Source organism: Oryctolagus cuniculus, chromosome 10 (genome assembly GCF_051225735.1).
Source record: "Oryctolagus cuniculus isolate XC-2025 breed Fujian yellow rabbit chromosome 10, ASM5122573v1, whole genome shotgun sequence".
In the NCBI taxonomy this organism is placed as follows: Eukaryota; Metazoa; Chordata; class Mammalia; order Lagomorpha; family Leporidae; genus Oryctolagus; species Oryctolagus cuniculus.
In genome coordinates this window covers 34,258,842-34,279,348 of record NC_142876.1, presented here as the reverse complement: position 1 = coordinate 34,279,348, position 20,507 = coordinate 34,258,842, and the positions used below count along the sequence as shown (strand labels likewise).

At 34.5% G+C, this 20,507-nt stretch overlaps 1 protein-coding gene across 1 annotated transcript; it reads right to left on the bottom strand.

The window, feature by feature from the left end:
- Nucleotides 1–1,325: 1,325 nt before the first annotated feature.
- On the bottom strand, nt 1,326–11,355 carry SYT4 (synaptotagmin 4). Its single transcript, XM_002713509.6, has 4 exons — nt 11,049–11,355; nt 7,260–8,074; nt 5,393–5,513; nt 1,326–4,084 (listed from the first exon to the last, which is right to left on the bottom strand). The coding sequence occupies exons 1-4, from the start codon at nt 11,080–11,082 to the stop codon at nt 3,777–3,779; spliced, it is 1,278 nt and encodes a 425-aa protein (XP_002713555.1). The 5' UTR covers nt 11,083–11,355; the 3' UTR covers nt 1,326–3,776.
- Between the last annotated feature and the right edge of the window lie 9,152 nt (nt 11,356–20,507).

Sequence of the window (20,507 nt, the reverse complement as noted above, 5' to 3'; positions counted from 1 at the left end):
TTCCACTCATTAACAACAATCAATATTTTCCATTTTTAATGGCTGTTTCATTAACAGATGTAAAATGGAATCTTACCACAGATTTAGTTCATATTTTCCTGATGACGAATCTTGCAAAATCTGCTCAGTGCCTCTGAGCTTTTGTCAGGTGGCTATTCTTAAAATGCATTTGAACTCTTAAATGTCATGGTCATATAACTCTTTTAGTATACCTGTGACACATTCTTAATTCAGCAATTATGATTGGAAGCAGAAATATAATGCCAGCAAATTCTATTCACCATTTTTCCCAGTGTGATCACCATTGCACACTTCTCCATGGAGCAGAGCTATAAAAATATCGATGCTCCTGATGATATATCCCATCATCCCCATTCACCTCACCTTGTGTCTGATGGGAACATAGCAGATGCCCTTGATGTCGTCCTTTTATTTGGAAAGAAATAAGGCATCCATTTCTGCACCATTTTACTATCTCAGTCTATTGAAAAACATAAGAGAAAGGCAGTAGTGTAAAATAGATAATGAAAGAAATTAAAATGAGAAAATTATAAAATAGAAAAAAGGAAAAGTACATAAAGAATGTGACTGAACATAGTAGCAAAAAAGTAACTAAAATAGTTATAAGTGAATACAATTTAGAAAGGAGTGGAAATATGACTCTCTAGGAATCTAACATGGCCAAGCTTTGGAACAACGGTTAAGACACTGCCTCAGATACCCATATCTCGTATACAAGTATCCAGGTTTGAGATATTGTGCTCCTGATTCTACCCTTCTGGTAACTTTCACACTAGGAGATGGTGGTTATGGCTCAAGTGTGTGTCCTCTGATACTCATGTGGGGAACTCTGATTGTATTTTCTGCTGCCAGCTTCCAACTGCCAACACCCAGTGCAGCTGTTTCAGGCTTTCATTTGGGGAGTGAAACAGCAGAAGGGAGATCTCTCTGCATATATACATCTTTCACATAAAAAATAAATAAATAAAAACAATCTAACAGAACCACTGATGAGGCCCCATTAAAGAGAGTAGTGTGTTAAGGAAGAAAGAGTGGGGATTTGCCTTGAAATCTTTTTGCTCATCATCCGTGTATAATTCAGTCGATTGCTTAAGCTCCTTCAGCCTGAATTTTGCTCCTCAATGATATCTGCCTCAAGATATTGTCATTAGGAATCGACAAAATAAAAAGTGTATGGAAGATCCAGGTGCTGTCACTAATGTTCACTAGTGTATGCCAGGAGATCTGTTAGGAAAAGCTGAAAGTCAGCCCCCACTAAAAGAAGCCTTAGTAGAGAGTCCACTGGCAGAAAGTATGAACTGAAATGGATTGGGCAAAAGCAGCAATTTATTCATGTCTTACAAACATGGTCTTACAAACATCATATAGAGCTGCACAAAAGAACAGACACCATCTCGTACACCATGCTCTCTTCCAAATCACTTCTATTGAGTTAAACATCAGAACAAGTCAGTTACTGAGTTACACAGTTCTTCAAACATGGACAACTCCCCATTAGGGTGGTTAGTTGGCTAATTAGACAAACAATTAATTTACAAGTTTAATATGTTGCAGGAACTGTAACAGAATTCGAGATATTCACATTGATATTGTAATACAATAGAAAACAATACGGTTTTCAGATGACATATATCTTCCTGCCCATTTCTATTCCTTTCTTGTTTTTCTTCTTTCTTTTATTGAAAGCAGTCATAAATAGTTTTACTCAACGTTTCACACTCAAAAACACTTCAGATTTTCAAAATTAAAGCTATTTACAAATTACCCACTGTAATTCAAAAAGTTTCTGTGGTTGGTTTTGTTGTTCCACTTTAAAAAAATCACCCTCGTCTAACAGTCATGTTTCAGCTGGTACGATGATTAACTTCTGGCTGCTACAAAAGAATATTTAGATTGAGTCCTCAGAACTCTCAGAACTCCAAAATATGTCATATTCTACGGCCTGTGATGCTACATGTACAGACATGAAAAGGCCATCTGATTTATCCAGACTACACACTGACCAAAGTTCATTGCATGTTGCTTTTACAGAAATGCTGAGTGGACCACAGTGCTGTGATGCGACTTTGTAGTGTAATGAAGACAATAAATGGGGAGTATTCTTTCTCAATACCAAAGTTAGCTTAAAGCACAAAAAAAGAGGCTGATTTTCAATTTTTGTACAGACAGAATGAAAGACATTTTTATATTAGGTATAATCATAAAAAGCGTGTATAAGTTGTTTGAAAAAATGCATTTTCATAGAATTTTACAAACACTGTGATATCAAACACATTCTCAAAATCTGCTAAAGTACTGACACAAAACCTGACTCAAAAATGTACATTTTCAGTAGACTTTTTTCTAACTTGCATATTTAATAATTCAACTGTACCCAAGTTTCACTCATACTTCACTAAAAATCCAAATATAGTGCATTGCCTTTGAGTTGATTCTTTCTAAAGAATCATAGGGTGCTGCTTTCCTGTAATAGGTTTTGAATGAATTTTAGGATCCTGACACTGGAAAATGGTACAAGATACAAGTCTGTAAACTGTTCTACAGATAAGAGCTCAAGACAAATTAGCCTAGAAAAGATAAGTAAAACACATACTTTGTTCTGCTAATTTGACTGCCTAAGTATATTTTGTGTGAACATACGTAAATTATATTAGGCTTGCTCTTTAACTATTTTTAAGCCATATTACTTAGCTTGTTAGTTTGTTGGTTTAAATAACACTTTCTATCTGGCAATGTACAAACCTTCAAAGACTTTTTTCCTTCTTTTCAAATAGTAGCTTAGTTATTTCTGGCAAAGAATAAATTAAATGAATAATTAGGTGGTCATGCTCACTCTGGGTACAGAGGATGGCCTTGAAAGTACACTTGCACACTGTACACATTTCCTATAAGAAAATTTTGTTTCTAACTGGATTTCTAGCTGAACTTTAAATCTGTATCCACTAGCTAATTCAACAACTTTACGAAGGGAATAGGGGTTTCTTAGGCCACAGTGAGGCTTGTGACAGGCAGTGAATAATTCAAGGCCATGGTTCTTATGTGAGGTTATATTTTACAACATTTGACTCACATGTAACCTAAGCAGAAGAAAAACCATATTTCAGCCACAGTATTCTCAATTCAGCCCTTTGATAAAGTGATTTCTCAGCTTGTTCACTGTCTTTTTAAAATGAACCTAAGTTATTTCTGTTATGATAAAAACTGTATCAAATAATTAAAAATTGAAGAGAAATGACCAGATATTTTTATATGCAGGACAATCATATGCACATGACATAATCAATAACAAACTATAGAACATTTCTTTAATATCTTTGGATTTAAAGAAAAGTTGGTTTCCCCAACCTGCAGAGAAATGGATGAATTTTCATAAGAGAAGGCATGCTTTTTACATTTAAATCTTAACAATCACATGGACATCCAGTGACATGTTCCAATGAGATCATCTCCTTCTAAACCACAACCATAACTTGAAACTCTTACGCAGTATTCACAAAATGCTTGACTACTTCCTTTTCTGTCACTGGTGATTCACAGGGGAAATTGAATATCTTATGAAAATTTATCCAATATCTCTAATAAAAGGGGGGAATTGTCATGATACACATTTACAGTTCGTCTCTGACTACTGGTTCAATCCATACCTAACAAAAAAGGTAGCTTGCTGTCACAAGCTTGCAATCACGTTAACAGATAGAAAGAAAATTTCTCCTTGTCTAATAAAAATGCTTCAGTTCTAAGTCATGGCCAGGATGCTAACCATCACAGAGCATATGCCATTTGGCGATTTGCCTCCTGGGGTAGTCACAGATCTCCTTCCAGTGCTCTCCACCGCTTCCTTCTGCTGTGGCACCAAGGATCAACCTCCCTATCACCTCATTTCGAGATCCCCTTTCAGAATCCAAAACCAGAAATTCAACACTTATTTCTTCAAGACCCTCACAAGGAATATCGAAAACAAACAGTTCGTTGAACACAGCATTGGGGGTGCATTTCTTCACATGAGTCTTCTTTTTGGAGATTCTCTTTTTGGCATGGTACAGGTTCACTTTGACGTAGGGATCTGCAACAGTACATATCAGGCATTACAACGTCATAGCCCAGCTGAAGGCCTGATCTCCAGATAACTGTCCTTAGAGATCAGCCCATGACAATGAAAACTGGTCACTCTGGGAACAGTGCAAGCCAGAGGGACTTCTCTCACCAACAAGATCGAAAGTAAGGAAAAATAGGAAAGCAGTTGACAAGAAAGGAATAATGACAGAAAGAGGAGATAACTTATAACACATTCTGATTACTAACAACTGACTCCAGATAATGGGACAGAACGACCAATAAGTAAATAAATAAATAAACAAACAAACCCTTAGGCAATATCTAACCTAAATGAATTCTGTGACCTTGTCTGTCTGTCTGTCTCTGAGCTGGGGCTGTTTATTCTGTTCAGTGGGGACTTGGAACCAACAATGGCAGTGCTCTTCCTTGCTTCAACTTGCTGTAGTTCTTTAATCACCAGGAAGATTCACTTTGTGTTTCCTAGTGCTGATCCTCCCTGTGTCAGACTTCATGTCTGGATTTTAGGATCATTTTACTTTATTACATCTTCAATTACATTATTTTGACATTTTTCTGGTTATTGCTTATGAGTTAATTTTAGCCACCTAAGCTAAATTTTAAGACCATGTTTTTCAACTTCTGTCATTACATAATAATAATGACAGCACTAGATGGCATTTATGAGGTATATATTTCCTGCTTCACAATGCCCTTAAGGTAAGTATTATTATATCCAGTTTGTACAGAGTTTAAGAAACATATGCAAGAATATGCTTAGAAATGTTAGGGTCAGATTACTTTAACCCACAGTATATGTTCTTGCTCACTGTCTTGTAAAAGAAGGGTTGATGATCTGTTGTGTTTTGCTTCATTTTTTAAAAGTTAGTCACAAGACTAAAAGCTAATTCTTAAAATATGTTTAGAATTAGAGGGAAAATAGCAATAAATAATGAAAAGAGTGAGAACAGGTGAGGTCGTTTAAAATATGAAATTAACTCTTCTCCTGAGCTAACTTTTATTTCCAGTTGTGCACTTTTGACAGAAACCTTTCATTTCAACAGTTACCACTGATGTCTTCTTAACACATTCAGCCAGACATCTACCGCGAACTAGCTTTACTTAACTCTGTAAATTTCCTCTTCTCGCTGTGGCACTGGTTACATTGTTATTCAAAAAGAGTAGTAGAAAAATAGTCACATCTCTTGTGATTTTAAGTAGAGGGGAAAACAAAATCATATGTCAAAGTTAGTTGTTCACTATTTTGCTCAATTACTAACCACTTACACAAGAGTCTGAGTTTCATAAACTTGCTTACCTGAAAGTCCAGACACATCAGATTTAGGTAGGTGTCGAGCTTTTAAGACAACCACAGTGAGAGTATTTGTGGTGGACTGATAGCAAAGAGAGATCAGTAATTCGCCCCTTCCTGAAGACTTCTAAACAAAGAGAAACATAGTACATATATTTTTATGTTTATTAAATCTAAAGTTTGTATTTTCATCACAATTTAAAATAAATATAATTGCATTGTTATGTAAGTGTAATATTGCTACTTATTTTTTATTTTGATAAGCTATGTAATGCAAGAGTGACTAAAAGCTTTTGTGCTTACCATCACTGCCTTGAAACAACTGCCTGCCATCTTGTGGTCTTTCCCGGTATTGCAGAATGTTACATTTTTCAAATGTGTTGGCCACACCCATTGCTTAAAAAGGTTTAAAAGGATATTTAAATGAAAGCCTATCCTACTTGGGTGTATTTCCAGATTTTAATTTTAATAGCATCCTTACTTTGAAGTTATTATTCGTAAAAAATTACCAAATTTTTTGAATGGGTCTGTGTATGGTCAAATGACTCATGGTAAGTTGGATTTAACTTCAAATTCATTTGCATTAACATTATTGGAATTTGAATTCAGATCAAATGAGATTTCTTGACTCCTACCACTCTCCTAGCTCAGAAGGCTGATAGGATTAGAATTCTCTGCCTTCCTACTAAATCATGTTTCTGTATAATTCAAGGAATGAATTGAAGTCGTGGAAGAATTGACAAAAAATCTTTAGTACATTGGTTTTGGACAGTGTCATTTCATTATTTGAATGACATTCAGATTGGTTTTGTATTTTAAAGACATTCAGTAAGACACTAAAGAACTCATAGTGTAAGTTTTAACTGAAAGTAACAAAATGCTAACTAGGGCTTTGCTATTAACTAAGAATGATGGATGGGGAAAAACTAAAACTGCAATACAATAATACAAATTCTGGCACAGGGAAGTGATGAGAGTAAACATTCCAAGGAGACCAAGGGTAGCAAACATTTCATTCCACTGTACCACAAAGGAGCCTTGTGCATCACACAAGCTGTGTAATGTCTGTGGACACCGACCTTTATTAGTTTCTACACAAAAAAAGGCAAGGAGATGGCTGAAACAAGTTGTAAAGTTGTTTTCAGCTCTAAAACACTATTATTTTAAAGGCAAATTAGTATGTTTATTATTCTCTATAAACTCTGCAAAATAGGCAGAAATTATCCTGAATTACCACTAGTGGAATCAACTGAGTTCTGGATTTAAAGTGCAATTAAGGTTAAATTTGTTTAAGTGACATCTAGTTCTTTTCTAAAAATCCCAGAACTACCAAGGTAGTATAAATATGATGGCAGAATAACTCAACTCCTATTATGCAACATAGGGATGGACACGTATAATTCAATAGAATGTGATGTCTTTTCTGGAAAGCAGGTCCACAGAAAGTCAATACAACTTCCAAATTCTCAAGAACAATTGATTCAACTTTTAATTTCCATTTCAAATTCAAGAATAATGACCTTGAAACATTTTTGTTAACTTGTTTGTGGATAAGAAATCTGTGTTTGCAGGTTGCATTGATGGTCAAAATACTTTTGATAGAAATTAGGAAATATATTAATATAAATGATATTTAAATGTCTATAAATATGAATATTTATTTTATATCATTAAAATAATTTGAGTGATTCAGTTTTGCATTAAATTTTCTTTTATCTATTCAATTCCCTTGCCCTCCACTTGGTTATAATAAATAATAATCAACATAAGGGTGATACATACAAATTTAAAATTTTAATGAAAACCCCCTTGATACAAAAAAAAACTACACAAAAGATTGTTTATAAATACTTAAGGACTGAAAATTAATTACCCTAACGTTTCTCTTGATGATCTCTCTGTTCATTAACGTTTTCCCACCAGATAATTCAATTCCTGAGAGAGGAATAAGGACTTCCCCAATGATATCATCTCTTGAAAACCTGTCAAAACTCAAAATCGTGAAGTGCAAGGTCAGCTCTTGGATCTGGGTATAGGGGATCCCGTAGAACGTAAAGGTCTCATCAAAGGCTGGGTCCAAGGTTTTCCTCAGCACTCTGGTTTTCACTTTGTGTTTCTTCTCTGGGAGGATCGTCATTTTGATGTATGGGTCGGAGGTCATTGTCTGCTCATCCATGGCTGGCAAACCACGGGCTTCCTTGATATTTACCACAAATGCTTTTTTCTCAAAGTTGTACTCTAAAGAGAAGAAGAGAATTCCCAGCTTCTCTTGTTTCTCTTCTGAAGTAACAGAAGTGCTGGACTTTAAGCTATCAGGGGAAACTGCCTCTTTTTCTCCTTCTAAAAAGAGCTTCGGGGGCACATTCTCCAAATCAGATGGGCTGGCAGCTTTGATGTTTGTTTTTGGAAAATTACCATTGAGATCTCTCTTCTCAAGATCAAGATGCAAGGAGTGCTTAGGCACAGCCGGCTTATTCTTTGCTTCATTTTTGTCATCTGCCCCAAACTTCTTTTTGCTATTCAGGTTTTCAGGGTATATATCAACTCCTTTGAGCACATGCACAAACTTGTAAGGAGGTGTCTTGTTAGACTTGGAAGATTTTCTCTGACAACATATCCATGCAAAAAGAGAGACTGTGAAGACCAGGCCAAATGCACTGAAGATCCCCACCACAGTGGGGATTTCATCTGAAAAAATCAAATGATCGGCAAACATATATTAAAGGAGCAAAGTTGGAGATACAAGCCTATTTGAAAAGTGAACAGAGATACCAATTGCTGTACATTGGGCAGACTATTTTCAAACTATTCTGGGATTGTTACGTACATAGTTCACATGAACTTCAAGTGTAAATACATCCCTTGTATGACACACAGAAAAAAGTACAACATGATAGACACTTTGGCATTTCAGTAGTTTTTCATAAATAAAATGAAAATGTGGAGCTGGGCCTGGATAGATATGGGGATAGGGAGTGGGGGATACTGGCCCTGATCTATCTTTGTTTTCTTAGATAGCATGAATCAGCTACAACATGATGGATCAGTACTAACTTGATTACTATTTAATTGGTTTTTTGAGGCTTTCCAGAAGCATCAATCCTTACTGAGCCTGAAACACTTAATATGTATTCTGAAACACTGAGATATTATGTATCCTTAGTAGTTTTTATTTATCCAGGATTTAAACAGCAAATTCAAGAATTGCAATGGTTCATGCAATGTTAAGAAATGAAATAGTATCTGTGATTGCCAAAAACTCATTAATTTTTATTCCACCTGTGGAACAGCAGTAAAACAAATGTTCATACATTAGGATAAAAAAGAACAAAAAAGAAGAGCAACAGGATGCTAATATCATGTTTACAACACTGCAATCCCCTTGCACACTAACCCCAAGTCCCACAATAAACTTTGAATTATCCAAAACAAAAATTAATTACATTTAAGTAGGATATAAACAAAACAAGGTTTATAATTCAATCAGGATTTCTTAACATCTAATGAGAGATGCAGAATAGATAATTTAGAGTTCAGTTTTATCCATAACCATTTCTCCCTAGCAAACAACCACATGGCCAATGGTAACGGTATTGAAATTACATTCTTTCCTTGAATGAGGGTGCATTAAATTATTATATTAGATAATAGTAATTATACATAAAGCTTATCATATTTCATATATTAGCACTATTTCCTAAATAGATGATTAGTATATGTGCAAATAAAAACAGTACTCCTGTATCTGGGCATAGTATATCAATTGAGTTGCTGTTTAATACATTCAAAGTGAGTATAACTAAAACGCAATGTTAAGTGCATTTACTTCCATTTCAATCTTTTCTTTTTATTACAAAAGCTAAAAAGTATAAAGTTAAAAGTCACAGTCAGGAAAGGGTTAAGCCTTGCTTAAATAATCCCAAGAAGATCAATCTTTTGTTATTCCTTCCCTATTCTCTCAAACAATCTGCCATCTACTTCACAATCACAAAACTAAACTGAAAGTCTATAAGACTAAGGAAGAATAAATAAGAGAAAAATCCAGGAAAACAAAAAGAAAAGAATAGCAATTTATCATTTTGAACATATAATTATATTTTTCTTTATTATAAAATTCTGTAGTTTAATGATGTTGAGAAACTGAATCATGCAAAGCTGAAATAAATTTTCTATGTCTTAAAATAGAGTAAAATATAACAGTGAATGCTGCAGAAAAAGAATGAGGCAAGAGCTAAAGATAACCAGCCAAACTTAGTATCAGCTTTCAGTTTTTCCTACTATTCAAGTCTTTGTGGCAGAAAAATACACCCCTCATACAGACTCTAATAATCCAAGGCCAAAGAGCAAAACCAAAGTCTTGAACTGAAGCAATTCTTCAGCCGGTGTAAGAACGATAAAAGCAGTAGGAAATGATTTTTTCTAAGTAGACTGAAAGCTGATGATAGAACATATGACTCATATTTTCACTAGCACAGACTCTAAAAATGTTTCACTATTAATCAACTATGATTTCAATCAGGATCATGAAATAAACATCATAATATACATCCAATCACATGGGGTGGAAAATTGTGAAAGAAAATCATATATGACCAGAATAATATAAACTGTATTTAATACTTATGTCAAATGGAAAAACATTTGGTAAAGCATGAAAAGATTCACTCAGTCCTGTGCATTCTCTACTGATATGGTCTTCAGCTTTTGAGAGCAAAGATCAGAGTCGCTTCATTCAGTTAAATAAAAATTTTCACACATTTGCAAATATCACTGTTAATCACAAACTTCTATAAAATACCATGTTTTTTTTTAGAAAAAAGGCTTGTAAAGTAAGTAGAATTCTGATCTCTTGCCTTTAGAATAGAGTTAAAGCTAAATATACTACTTTTTCTTATAAGAAATACATCTAGTTTTACTTTAACAGAGAAAGAAAGCTATGGCGTCAAAAATTTTGTATAGGAAAAAGGAAACAACTGGAAAACACAAGCTCCGATTCAAGTTTCCAGCAGCTTTTGGATAACGACACAACCTGAAATACTTTCCTCATCTCTTTGAGCTTCACTTACCTCACCAGTAATGAAATAGGCTGAGACAGTTAATTTACAAAGTCCCTTTAACTGCATTATCATCAGATTCTTTCACTAGCAACACATTTTGAGGATGCTAAACAATGGAAAAAAGCATGCTTATGCCACACTCTCTAATAAAATATACATCTCAAACCCTCAGTATGCAAGTTGCTTTATACCAGATCAAACTCTTATGTAACCACAGATATATCTGCCTCCTCCTCATAAAACACAGATTTACCTACATGTAAGAATTCCCTACCAAATAAATGAAATCAGAATATGAACAACGGACTTCTGTTCCTTTACTCAGCGCATGCTACAATTCACAGAGCTACCTGAACGTTGAAGAACTTCGTGAAGGTAAATTCCCCCTTAGAGAAGACAAATGTAAAGAGGAAAGACACAGAGACAGAAAGAAATTGCAGAAATAAGCCACGATTGCCCGTTTGCTGTTGTCATTTTCCTTTCAAATTAACTACATAGGAAATCTATGTTCAATTCCCAGTGGAGATGGAAAAAGGATAAGAAACGCAGTCAACCCCGGAGCATCCAAAAAACAATCGTGGCCTTAAGTTGAGGAAGTTCCTTACCAAATTCTTCTCTGCTGGTAGCTATAGGAGCCATTTTTTGCTGCGTGCTCTGTCCGAGGTGCTGAACGGAAAACTCCCTGGCTTGATTCACTTGCTTGGATCTGAAGCGCCGGCTTTCCCGAGTGCTGAAAACAACAGCGCTGAGCTCAGGAGACCTGCGCCTGGAACAGGGAGGAGGCGAAGAGGGAGGTCCGTTCGCCCTCGCACAGTGATTTGCCACCTCCGTTCCTGTTTTGGCTCTTCTGAGAAGCTCGGCTCCGAGACTCCAGACGTGGCTGAAACCCGAATTGACGCAATCCTGACGCTACAGGGCTGAAATCAGCACCTGCCCCCTTCCTCTCCTCTCTCGAAGCTGCTCTTTCTCCCCCTCCTCCTTGCTTCCTCCCTCCTCTCTTGAGGATTCAACACACACTCATCAATTATTTTAACCGTTGGGCTACTAGATATTAGCTTTGCTATCCTGTGGGGCTCAGAGGTACAGAAAGTGATTCCTGTCAATTCCTAATATAAAATCTGCAGATCACTTAGATGAATCCAAATTTATCTCGGCTCTCCAAATAGCAGGAGTTACAGAAGAGATTTAAGAGTAATTATAGAGAAATTTCTAGACCAAGTGACTCGTAAAATACTAATATGAAGATATGAATTTCTTTCTGAATTTTCTTTGACACACACAAGATACTTAGAAAAATCTGCAAATTGAATAATTTGAAATAAGATAACACTTTTCCCATTATAATCCTTTACGTCCTAATACATTATCAGCCTAGATATCTTTGCTGATGCTACTGCTCTTCCCTCATCTGTCAGCTCCCTTCCATCTAATATCTGACATTCGACCAGTTAAAATACTTAGGAACAGATGGCAGTGATCCTTTCTGTATTCAGACCCACCCTCCTATGACTTGCTTATGAGACCACTTCTGTAGTGATATTTATGGTTCAAGGCCTAATTTCTCATATTTTTGTGCAAAATAGTTGTAAGAATCAGAACAAAATTTTTTAAAAATAACATTAATTAATTATTGCTTATTGTCAAAGGAAAACATGCATTTTTTTTTCTGAAATGATGTTATTCTTAGGGGCCAGAAATAAGGGGGCAATATAACATCAGAATCCAGTTAGTTTAAATCTGAAGAGTGTGCCTTTGAGAAACAAATGTTTAGCAGTTTTCCAAAGGAGAGACTCAGGCTGTGACTCCAACTGTCAATTAATGCTCCGCAAAAAAAAAAAAAAAAAAAAAAAAAAAAAAAAAAAAAAAAAAAAAACTTCTTTGCAGTGGAGCTCAGTGAGCAAGTGACATTCAGTGTGTGCTGGAACGGGGGAGGAGGGTGGGTGGGGTGAGTCTCAGAAAGCTACTGTACAAGTGACAGGTTCCTGCACATTGGCGATCAGCCACCCTAAGCGTCAGGGCTGTATCTAGAGAGAAATTGTTTTCAGTTCTTTGCATCATGGAAAATTTTATAAACCAAAGTCTTTTTCTTTCCATTTCTGGTTGCTCCCACATATTTGGCACTTTAATGTTCATCTAACAGATTTTTAAATTCTTATATCTTCATGTTATGAAAACACACAAACTAATTTACAGTATTTAATTTTTCCATTGGCAGGGTCTCTGGTTGTGTTCTTATCATTCCACTTCCTTCAGAATACCTACTTTCTCAGTTATGCATGCACCTGGTGAGATGGTTCCTGGGAATAAACACCCATTTCATGGCAAAGAGGATGGCATTTATTTGTGATGCATATCACAGTTATATCAAATATATGGTGTGAGGTTTACTAAAGTGTATGCTTTCCAGCTAAGTTATTGCTAACATATGGTTAGGCTTATTTATTGTAAACATAAGTACCTTATGTACATGTTCTGTATAAATTAGTTTCTCACTAATTTTACCTTCAGATGGTATAATGCTGTCATTTGAAACATGTTCAGATTGTTTGAGCTATTTCCTCTGAACACCACCCAATCCTGTGCTTTCTCATTTCAGAGGGCACATTGTGATAAGATTACTTCTTGCCCAACTGTAATACTGTTGAGGATATAGTTATTGTTTCATTGCTTGCTTTATATACAAACTGAGAACACATGTTATTAATGAAAATGTTTGAAATTTCCTTCATTTTCATTTAGTGAATAACATTTTAGTTCTTATACAAGTCTGCTTAGATAAGCTTCAGATGAGGAATGGATCCCACACAGAGAAAAACTGGTTAAGTTACTTATGATTGAGATTTATGCCCTACCACATTACTTCATTCCTCTTTTGGAATCAGCAAACAGACAAGCAATTCACTGACGTTTGCAGTATCACTCTCCCAGCAGATACTTGGGAGGAGGGATTGTTGCTAGGTAACAACCTTTTCAGCACCCAAAACACACAGCTTCAAACAAGTTCTTGTCCTGGAAGAATGTTCTGTACAGGTGGCAGCATTTACTTCAGAGTGATTCTTTTACTGGTAACGTGTTCTGGCATTACTCAACTCCACCCCCTCACCCCTGCCTTCTGCAATGGCAGGTATCTGTTCAAAAGATCTTCAGAAAAGTTCATGGAAAATGCATATGAAAAATCTGCAAGCATTTCAAAATATGTTTGAATCAAAATAAACTTACCTTTTAATTCCATTTTCCACAAACTCTTTGAAGTACCTTTGTATCTACTTTGAGAAGCAACAATAAAACATTTAAATTCAATTTGATTTAAGGATGTTAAGATGTTAATTAAGACCCTCAAGTCCCACATTGCAGGGCCTGGGTTCAAATTCCATCCCAGATCCTGATTCCAGCTTCTGATGACCCAGGCCTTGGAACACATCATGTGTTGGAGCAAGGTGCCAGATCCCTTATATTCATATGGGAATCCTGATTAGAGGGAATACTAGCTCACAGCTTTTGCTCTAATCCAGACTTTGATGCGGTGGGCATGTAAGGAGTGAATGTGCAGATGGGAGTTGTCTCTCTCTTTGCTGCTCAAATAAATAATTTTAGAACAATTATAATTTTAAAAGTATTGATACTCCATTGCCAATTAACATATAGATTTATAAAGCTTACATACATGATTTATTAATTAAATAATTTAGTCCACATTTTCTTATTCTCTTTCCTGAAAAGGTATATGCAGTTCTATTTAGAATTGTCTGTTAAGTGAAAGTAAATCTCCAAAGGATTTTTAAAATGCTACAATGATCTTCAGAAATCTTTTGTAATACCCAGATTGGTAATACAAAAGCATTTTCCTGGTATGTGGGTGGAGTAGTCTGAAATATCTGATAATGGGAAATGGATAATTGTTTTAATGTTCCATATAATTCTATTTAGAATTCTGGCTCTAATGCTGATGGGATAGATTCATATTACAAGCACACTCAAGTTGAAATTCTGTAAGACAAATGCTTTCCAAGTTGATACTGGAGAAATTCTTTTACTACATACTATTTCTACATTTTTTTCAACATAGGAAGTGTTTGCCATTATCTTACTTCCTTTCTTCTTTGTTTTAACACACATTTCCAAATTTGTATTCTGCCTAGGTTTCATACGAAGGATTCATATTTATTAAAATGATAAAAAAAGATCTTTACCCTGAAGAAGTTTACAGACTACAGGAGACATTGACAGTCCTTCATTTAGAACTGGAAAGAGTAACTTATTCAATTGTAATGACATTTACATTTCTTTTGCCTGATACTTTCTACAAGGCCTCATCTTTCATTTGGGGAATAAACTATTCCAGGGCCTTCATGCTTATCCTCTCCAAATATTCTTATTGATCCCTTTTTTCACGATGTGAATTCATCATGAATCTTACCCAAGAAAATTACAAAAAAAAAAAATCCTCAAATTGATATAGTGAGTAAAGTAGCAAAGCTATAAAGAAAAAAATGAAGGCTAATATTTTTGCCATTTCATAGGATTAAGAAAACAATGGTTGGAATTAGGGAATTATCCAGGCATCTCAGACAAGACAGCAGGGTCTCAGTTCTGGGAAAGGAACTGTGTACAAGGAGTCATTTATGGAGTGATTTTACACTCAATACACATGCTTAGTTCCCCAACTTTCCAGGTAGAAAGCCATAGAAGGGGCAGGTAGGTGATGAAGAATTTAAGAATATTGTGAATCCACATTCCATATTGAGGCACCTTGGTTCAAGTCCAGGCTCCATTTTCTATTCCAGCTTCCTGCTAGTGCATGCTGGAAGGACACAGTGGATGGCGAGTGTTTGAGTTCCTGACACCCACATGGGTGACGTAGACTGAGTTCCCAACTCCTGGCTTCAGCCTGTCCTATCCTCAGCTTGTGCAAGCATTTGGGCAATGAACCAGCCGATGAATGATAACACTATCTGTTTGACTCAGTCTCTCTGTATGTGTGTGTCTCTCTATATTTAAACAAAAAAGATAAGTTACTGAACATCAAAAATGATGGTTTCAACTGACTCATGGAGCTGAGGAAACAAAAGTCTTAGCTGATTATTTACTGATGTGAAGCATTCTTAGTAATAACCATGGACTGTAATTGAGATTACTGAAAAATATATCAAGGGGCTCACGTGACTCAGTAGGTTAATCCTCCTCCTCAGTGCCAGCATCCAATATGGGCACCAGTTCTAGTCCCAGCTGCTCCTCTTCAAATCCAGCTCTCTGCTATGGCCTGGAAAAGCAGAAGATGATGGCCCAAGTGCTTGGGCCCCTGCACCCACGTGGGAGACTGGGAAGGAGCACCCGGCTCCTGGCTTCTGATTGGTGCAGCTCCAGCCATTGTAGCCATTTGGGGAATGAATCAACAGAAGGAAGACCTTTCTCTCTGTCGCTCCTTCTCACTGTCTATAACTCTACCTCTCAGATAAAATCAATAAAATATTTAATAAAAAGAAAAACATATCAAAAAGATATAAATTAGCAGTTACATGAACATTATAGAAATATGACCCAGCCATTACTTAGCTTAGTTCTTGAGTGGAAAAATATGACATACTTCAAAATGTGATAGTTCATGGAAAATAAATTTTTAAAATGTGTTCTTCTAGTGTAATTTTTAAAAATAGTATACAGTGTTTTCATGATACACATAGTCTATGGACTTTTTGATGACACCCTATATTCTGTATCCCAATGGCAGGCTGCTAGAGAATATTCAAGCTCAACTGATACTATCTAGAACTGCATCAGTTTTTCAAAGACAATATTCACAATCCAATTAAAAATATCAAGCTTAATGTGAAATTGAACCAAGTAGAAAATGCCCAACAAAAATAGCTACATAGATTAATGATATACAGTCATTAAAATTTTGAAAAAACATGATAAAATAGAGGTAGAATTAGAACTTTTAACACAGAGCAACATTTTAAGCCTGGAAAATAAAGTTTTTTGAAATGAAGGCATAAAAGCATATAATAAATACAAGGAGTTGAAGGGATAAATGAACCAAGTAAAACAATAGATAATATCCCGACTAAATCATGGAAATCTAAAAGTATGAAAATTCAGAAAAGACCTTTACCCACTATGCCAGGGAGCTGGCCCTAGAAAAGATCTTAAGAGGCATATGGAACATGGTAATAATGTAAGTGCAATTTGGCAACCCAGGAATAAGGAAAAGACCAATGAGGTAGATGAAATATAAAAAAGGACAATGATATTTCTCAACCCAATGAAAAAAATAGCCTTATATTCACAAAATACTGAACATTCCAAGTAGAATTCATAAAAAACCACATAGAACATCATAAATAAATAAATAAAATATAAAGAGAAAAATCTTGAAAATTTTAAGCAAATAAGTTATATGCCATTGAAAAATGCAGTAGTCTCAAAAGAGGTGATAAATATGTAGAAACAATGAAATAACAGAAATCAACCCATGCATTTGCAACCAATAAATTCATTCCCTACAGAAAGGACAATCTCTTCAACAAATGATGTTGGGGATAATAATTTAAAAAAAGGATACTGGGAAAATTGGACCTCCACAATCAGAAGTTTGAGATCAGAATTCTACCTTATAACCTATACAAAAATTAAGTCACTTTGGATCGAGAATCTAAACTTAAAACTTCAAATCATCAAACCACTAGTGGCAATCACAGGGGAAATGCTGCAAGACATTGGCCTAGGAAAACTCTTCTTGAGTAACACACCAGAAGCTCAGTCAATCAAAGCAAAATAGGCAAATGGAATTACATCAAGCTAAGAGATTTCTGCACAGTAAAGGAAACAGCTAACACAGGAAAGAGGCAAAAACCAGAATAGGAGAAAGTATTTACAAACCAGGTATTTGATAACAGATTAATATCTACAATATAAAAGGAGCTCACAAAACTCAACAACAATAAAAGAGAGAATTCAGTTAAGAACTGGCCTGAGGATATGTTCAGATATTTTTGAAAGGATGAGATCCAAATGACCAACACACATGTAGAAAATGCTGAGGATCACTGGCCCTTAGGGAAATGCAAATAAAAATCACACTAAGTTATCTCTCTACAGTTAGAATAGTTATTATCCCAAAGTATGTATATTAGCTGTGGAGAAAAAGTTATCCTAATATACAACCATGGTGGAAAACCATATGAAAATTCCACATTAAATAAAAAATAGATCTACCATATGACTTAAGTATCCCATTTCTGGAATATATCCAAAGAAAATGAAATCAAGCACATAAAAGGGTTGCCTGCATGCCTGTGTTTATAGCAGCTCAATCACAATAGCAAAGATGTAGAATCAATCTAGATGTCCATCAACTGATGATTAGATAGGAAAAAGTGGTTTATATGCTATGGAGTATTACTCAGACAAAAAAAAAAAAAGAAATCCTGACATTTGCAACAAAATGGATGAAACTGGAAATAATTATGCTAAGTGAAATAAGCCAAACTCAGAAAAACAAGCATCATATATTTTCTCTTAATTGTGGAAGCTAACATAGAGTAAAAAAATTGTGTGGATATCATATCATTTGGTATAGAGTTATAAATATTGCTTCATTGAATCACATTATATAAATAACAACATACTGTTCTTCCACCTATTATGATCATTGTCATAAATCCCTCACCCTGTGGTATTAATATCTTTTCAAGAAAAAAGAGTATATAGATAGATAGATAGATAGATAGATAGATAGATAATGTCTATATTGAGGTGAATTTTGCAAAATATTTAAAAGTTGTTAAGTTTTAAAGCTAAAAGTCCTTATAATTAAAATATAAAAAATAAAATTAGAGAAAATTTCAGTGTGTGATTCAGAATGATTCAGAGAGAGAATAAGTTAAGTTCCAATTTAAAATCTGAGTAATTTGAATAAATGTATACTTTTTTTTGTACTCTCTAAATATACCAATTAAATAACAAGAAAAACAAATGTGAAACTAAGAAATGACTAAAAGCTAATAAAAACTGAAGCAGAAAAACAGAATTTAAAGAGCAAAAAAGAAAGAAAAATGTGCACAGTAAAAATAAATGACAATTTGACCAATATTGTATTAAAGAAATCACAACATCACATTATCTACATAATTATATTAACTTCAGATGGACTAAATGCTCTTCTGAAGGAGACAAAAAAGATCCTCAGTCTTGGGGAAAAAGCTAAAAAACCCAATTTACTGATTCTGTGCTGCTTATAGGAGAAAAATTTAAAAACAGAAAATATCAAAGTAAACATATGGAAAGTATACCTCCTATACAACAGGGAAAAGTTGATGTGTGTGTCTGGTGTGTGTGAATATATATATATATATATATAATATGATATATGTGATATGATACAATATTTACTAATTAGGTGAAATTTATCAAATATTGTATTTAAATTCTAATATTTATATATTTAAAATATTATATAAATATAAAATATAATATAAATTTAAATATTTAGATATTTTCTCATATTATTAAATGTATTAAGTATTAAATATTTAAGTATATTTAAATATATAATATTTGGGATGTGAACCAGCAGATGGAAGATCTCTCTCTTCCTCTCTCCCACTTTCAAATAAAATGAAAATAAGTACCTCCAAATTTTAAAATACAATATATAATAAATTTCACCTAATTATCAAATATCATGACCAGTAATCTTTATAAGTGATCATTGTGTAGTAGCCATAAAACAGGTTTCAGAACATCTCATAGGACTGTCAATTCTGTTTGTTCTCTAATCACAGAGGAACTAAGCAGGAATTAACAACAAAAGCTAGCTAGAAAACCACTTCTTGCTGGAGAAGTAAAAATATATATATATATAAATAACTCATAGATCATAGAATAATCTCAATAGAAATTATGAAAAAGAGTGTGAATTGAACGATAATGAGAACACGCTATATACACTTCTAGCTGTGCCTAGAGGGTATATGGTCTTGAATGCCCAAGCAGAACAGGAAAGCATCTGAAAAACAATAATCTCACTATTCAGCACAAAAAAATCTACCTTTTAATCCCCAAAAGACAGAAAAAAAATAAGTAATCCAACACAAATGATTAAATTAAATAATGCTTAAATACACTATAGTCAAGAGAATTAATAGATCTAAAATTATTTATTTGTTACAATTAACCTTAACTGATAATTCCTGGCAACAATGAGAAAAAAAATAAAAAGAAAAATACAAATTACAAATGACACAAGAGAGCTAGATACAAAGAATATAGAGCTGACAACTTGTATTTCAGAAATAAGGATTGTATCCAAAAATATGTAAAGAAAAATTAATGCTTGAAAGAAAGACTCTAATTAAAAATGGACAATGGTTTTGTAGAGACACTTCATTAAGAGTGATAGAATCTCCCAATGGTGAATGATCATATGAAAGGAGCTTGGCAGCTGCAGTCACCAGGAAAATGCAAATTAAACAACCCTCAATGGATAGTGCTACATACAAAGGAGGTTGAGCTGGTTACCAAATGATGCTAAGAATTGGGGCAATATGAGGTCTTATTCACTGATTAAGGATGTTTATATTGGTACAAGATTTTGAGAGAAATTTATTACAGTACCTGCAAAAGCAGATAAAGATATGTGATAGGGCCTTAAAAATCTATCCATCCCTAACTTCTAAACTAGAATGATTATATACATTTGCAGGAAGATTCATAATAGTGTCTTGTACAGTTATTAAAAATTGGAAACAAAAAGGCTTCCATAGCCTTGGGAACTCATGACAAGAGCCTAGGGTGATTACTGATGCCATAAACAAGAGTGTCAATTTGTTAAGTCAACAACAGGAGTCACTGTGCACTTACTCCTCATGTAGGATCTCTGTCCTTAATGTGCTGCACATTGAGATTTAATGCTATAACTAGTACTCAAACAGTATTTTTCACTTTATGTTTCTATGTGGGTGCAAACTGTTGAAATCTTTACTTAATATATGCTAAACTGATCTTCTGTATATAAAGAGAATTGAAAATGAATCATGGTGTGAATGGAAGGGGAGAGGGAGTGG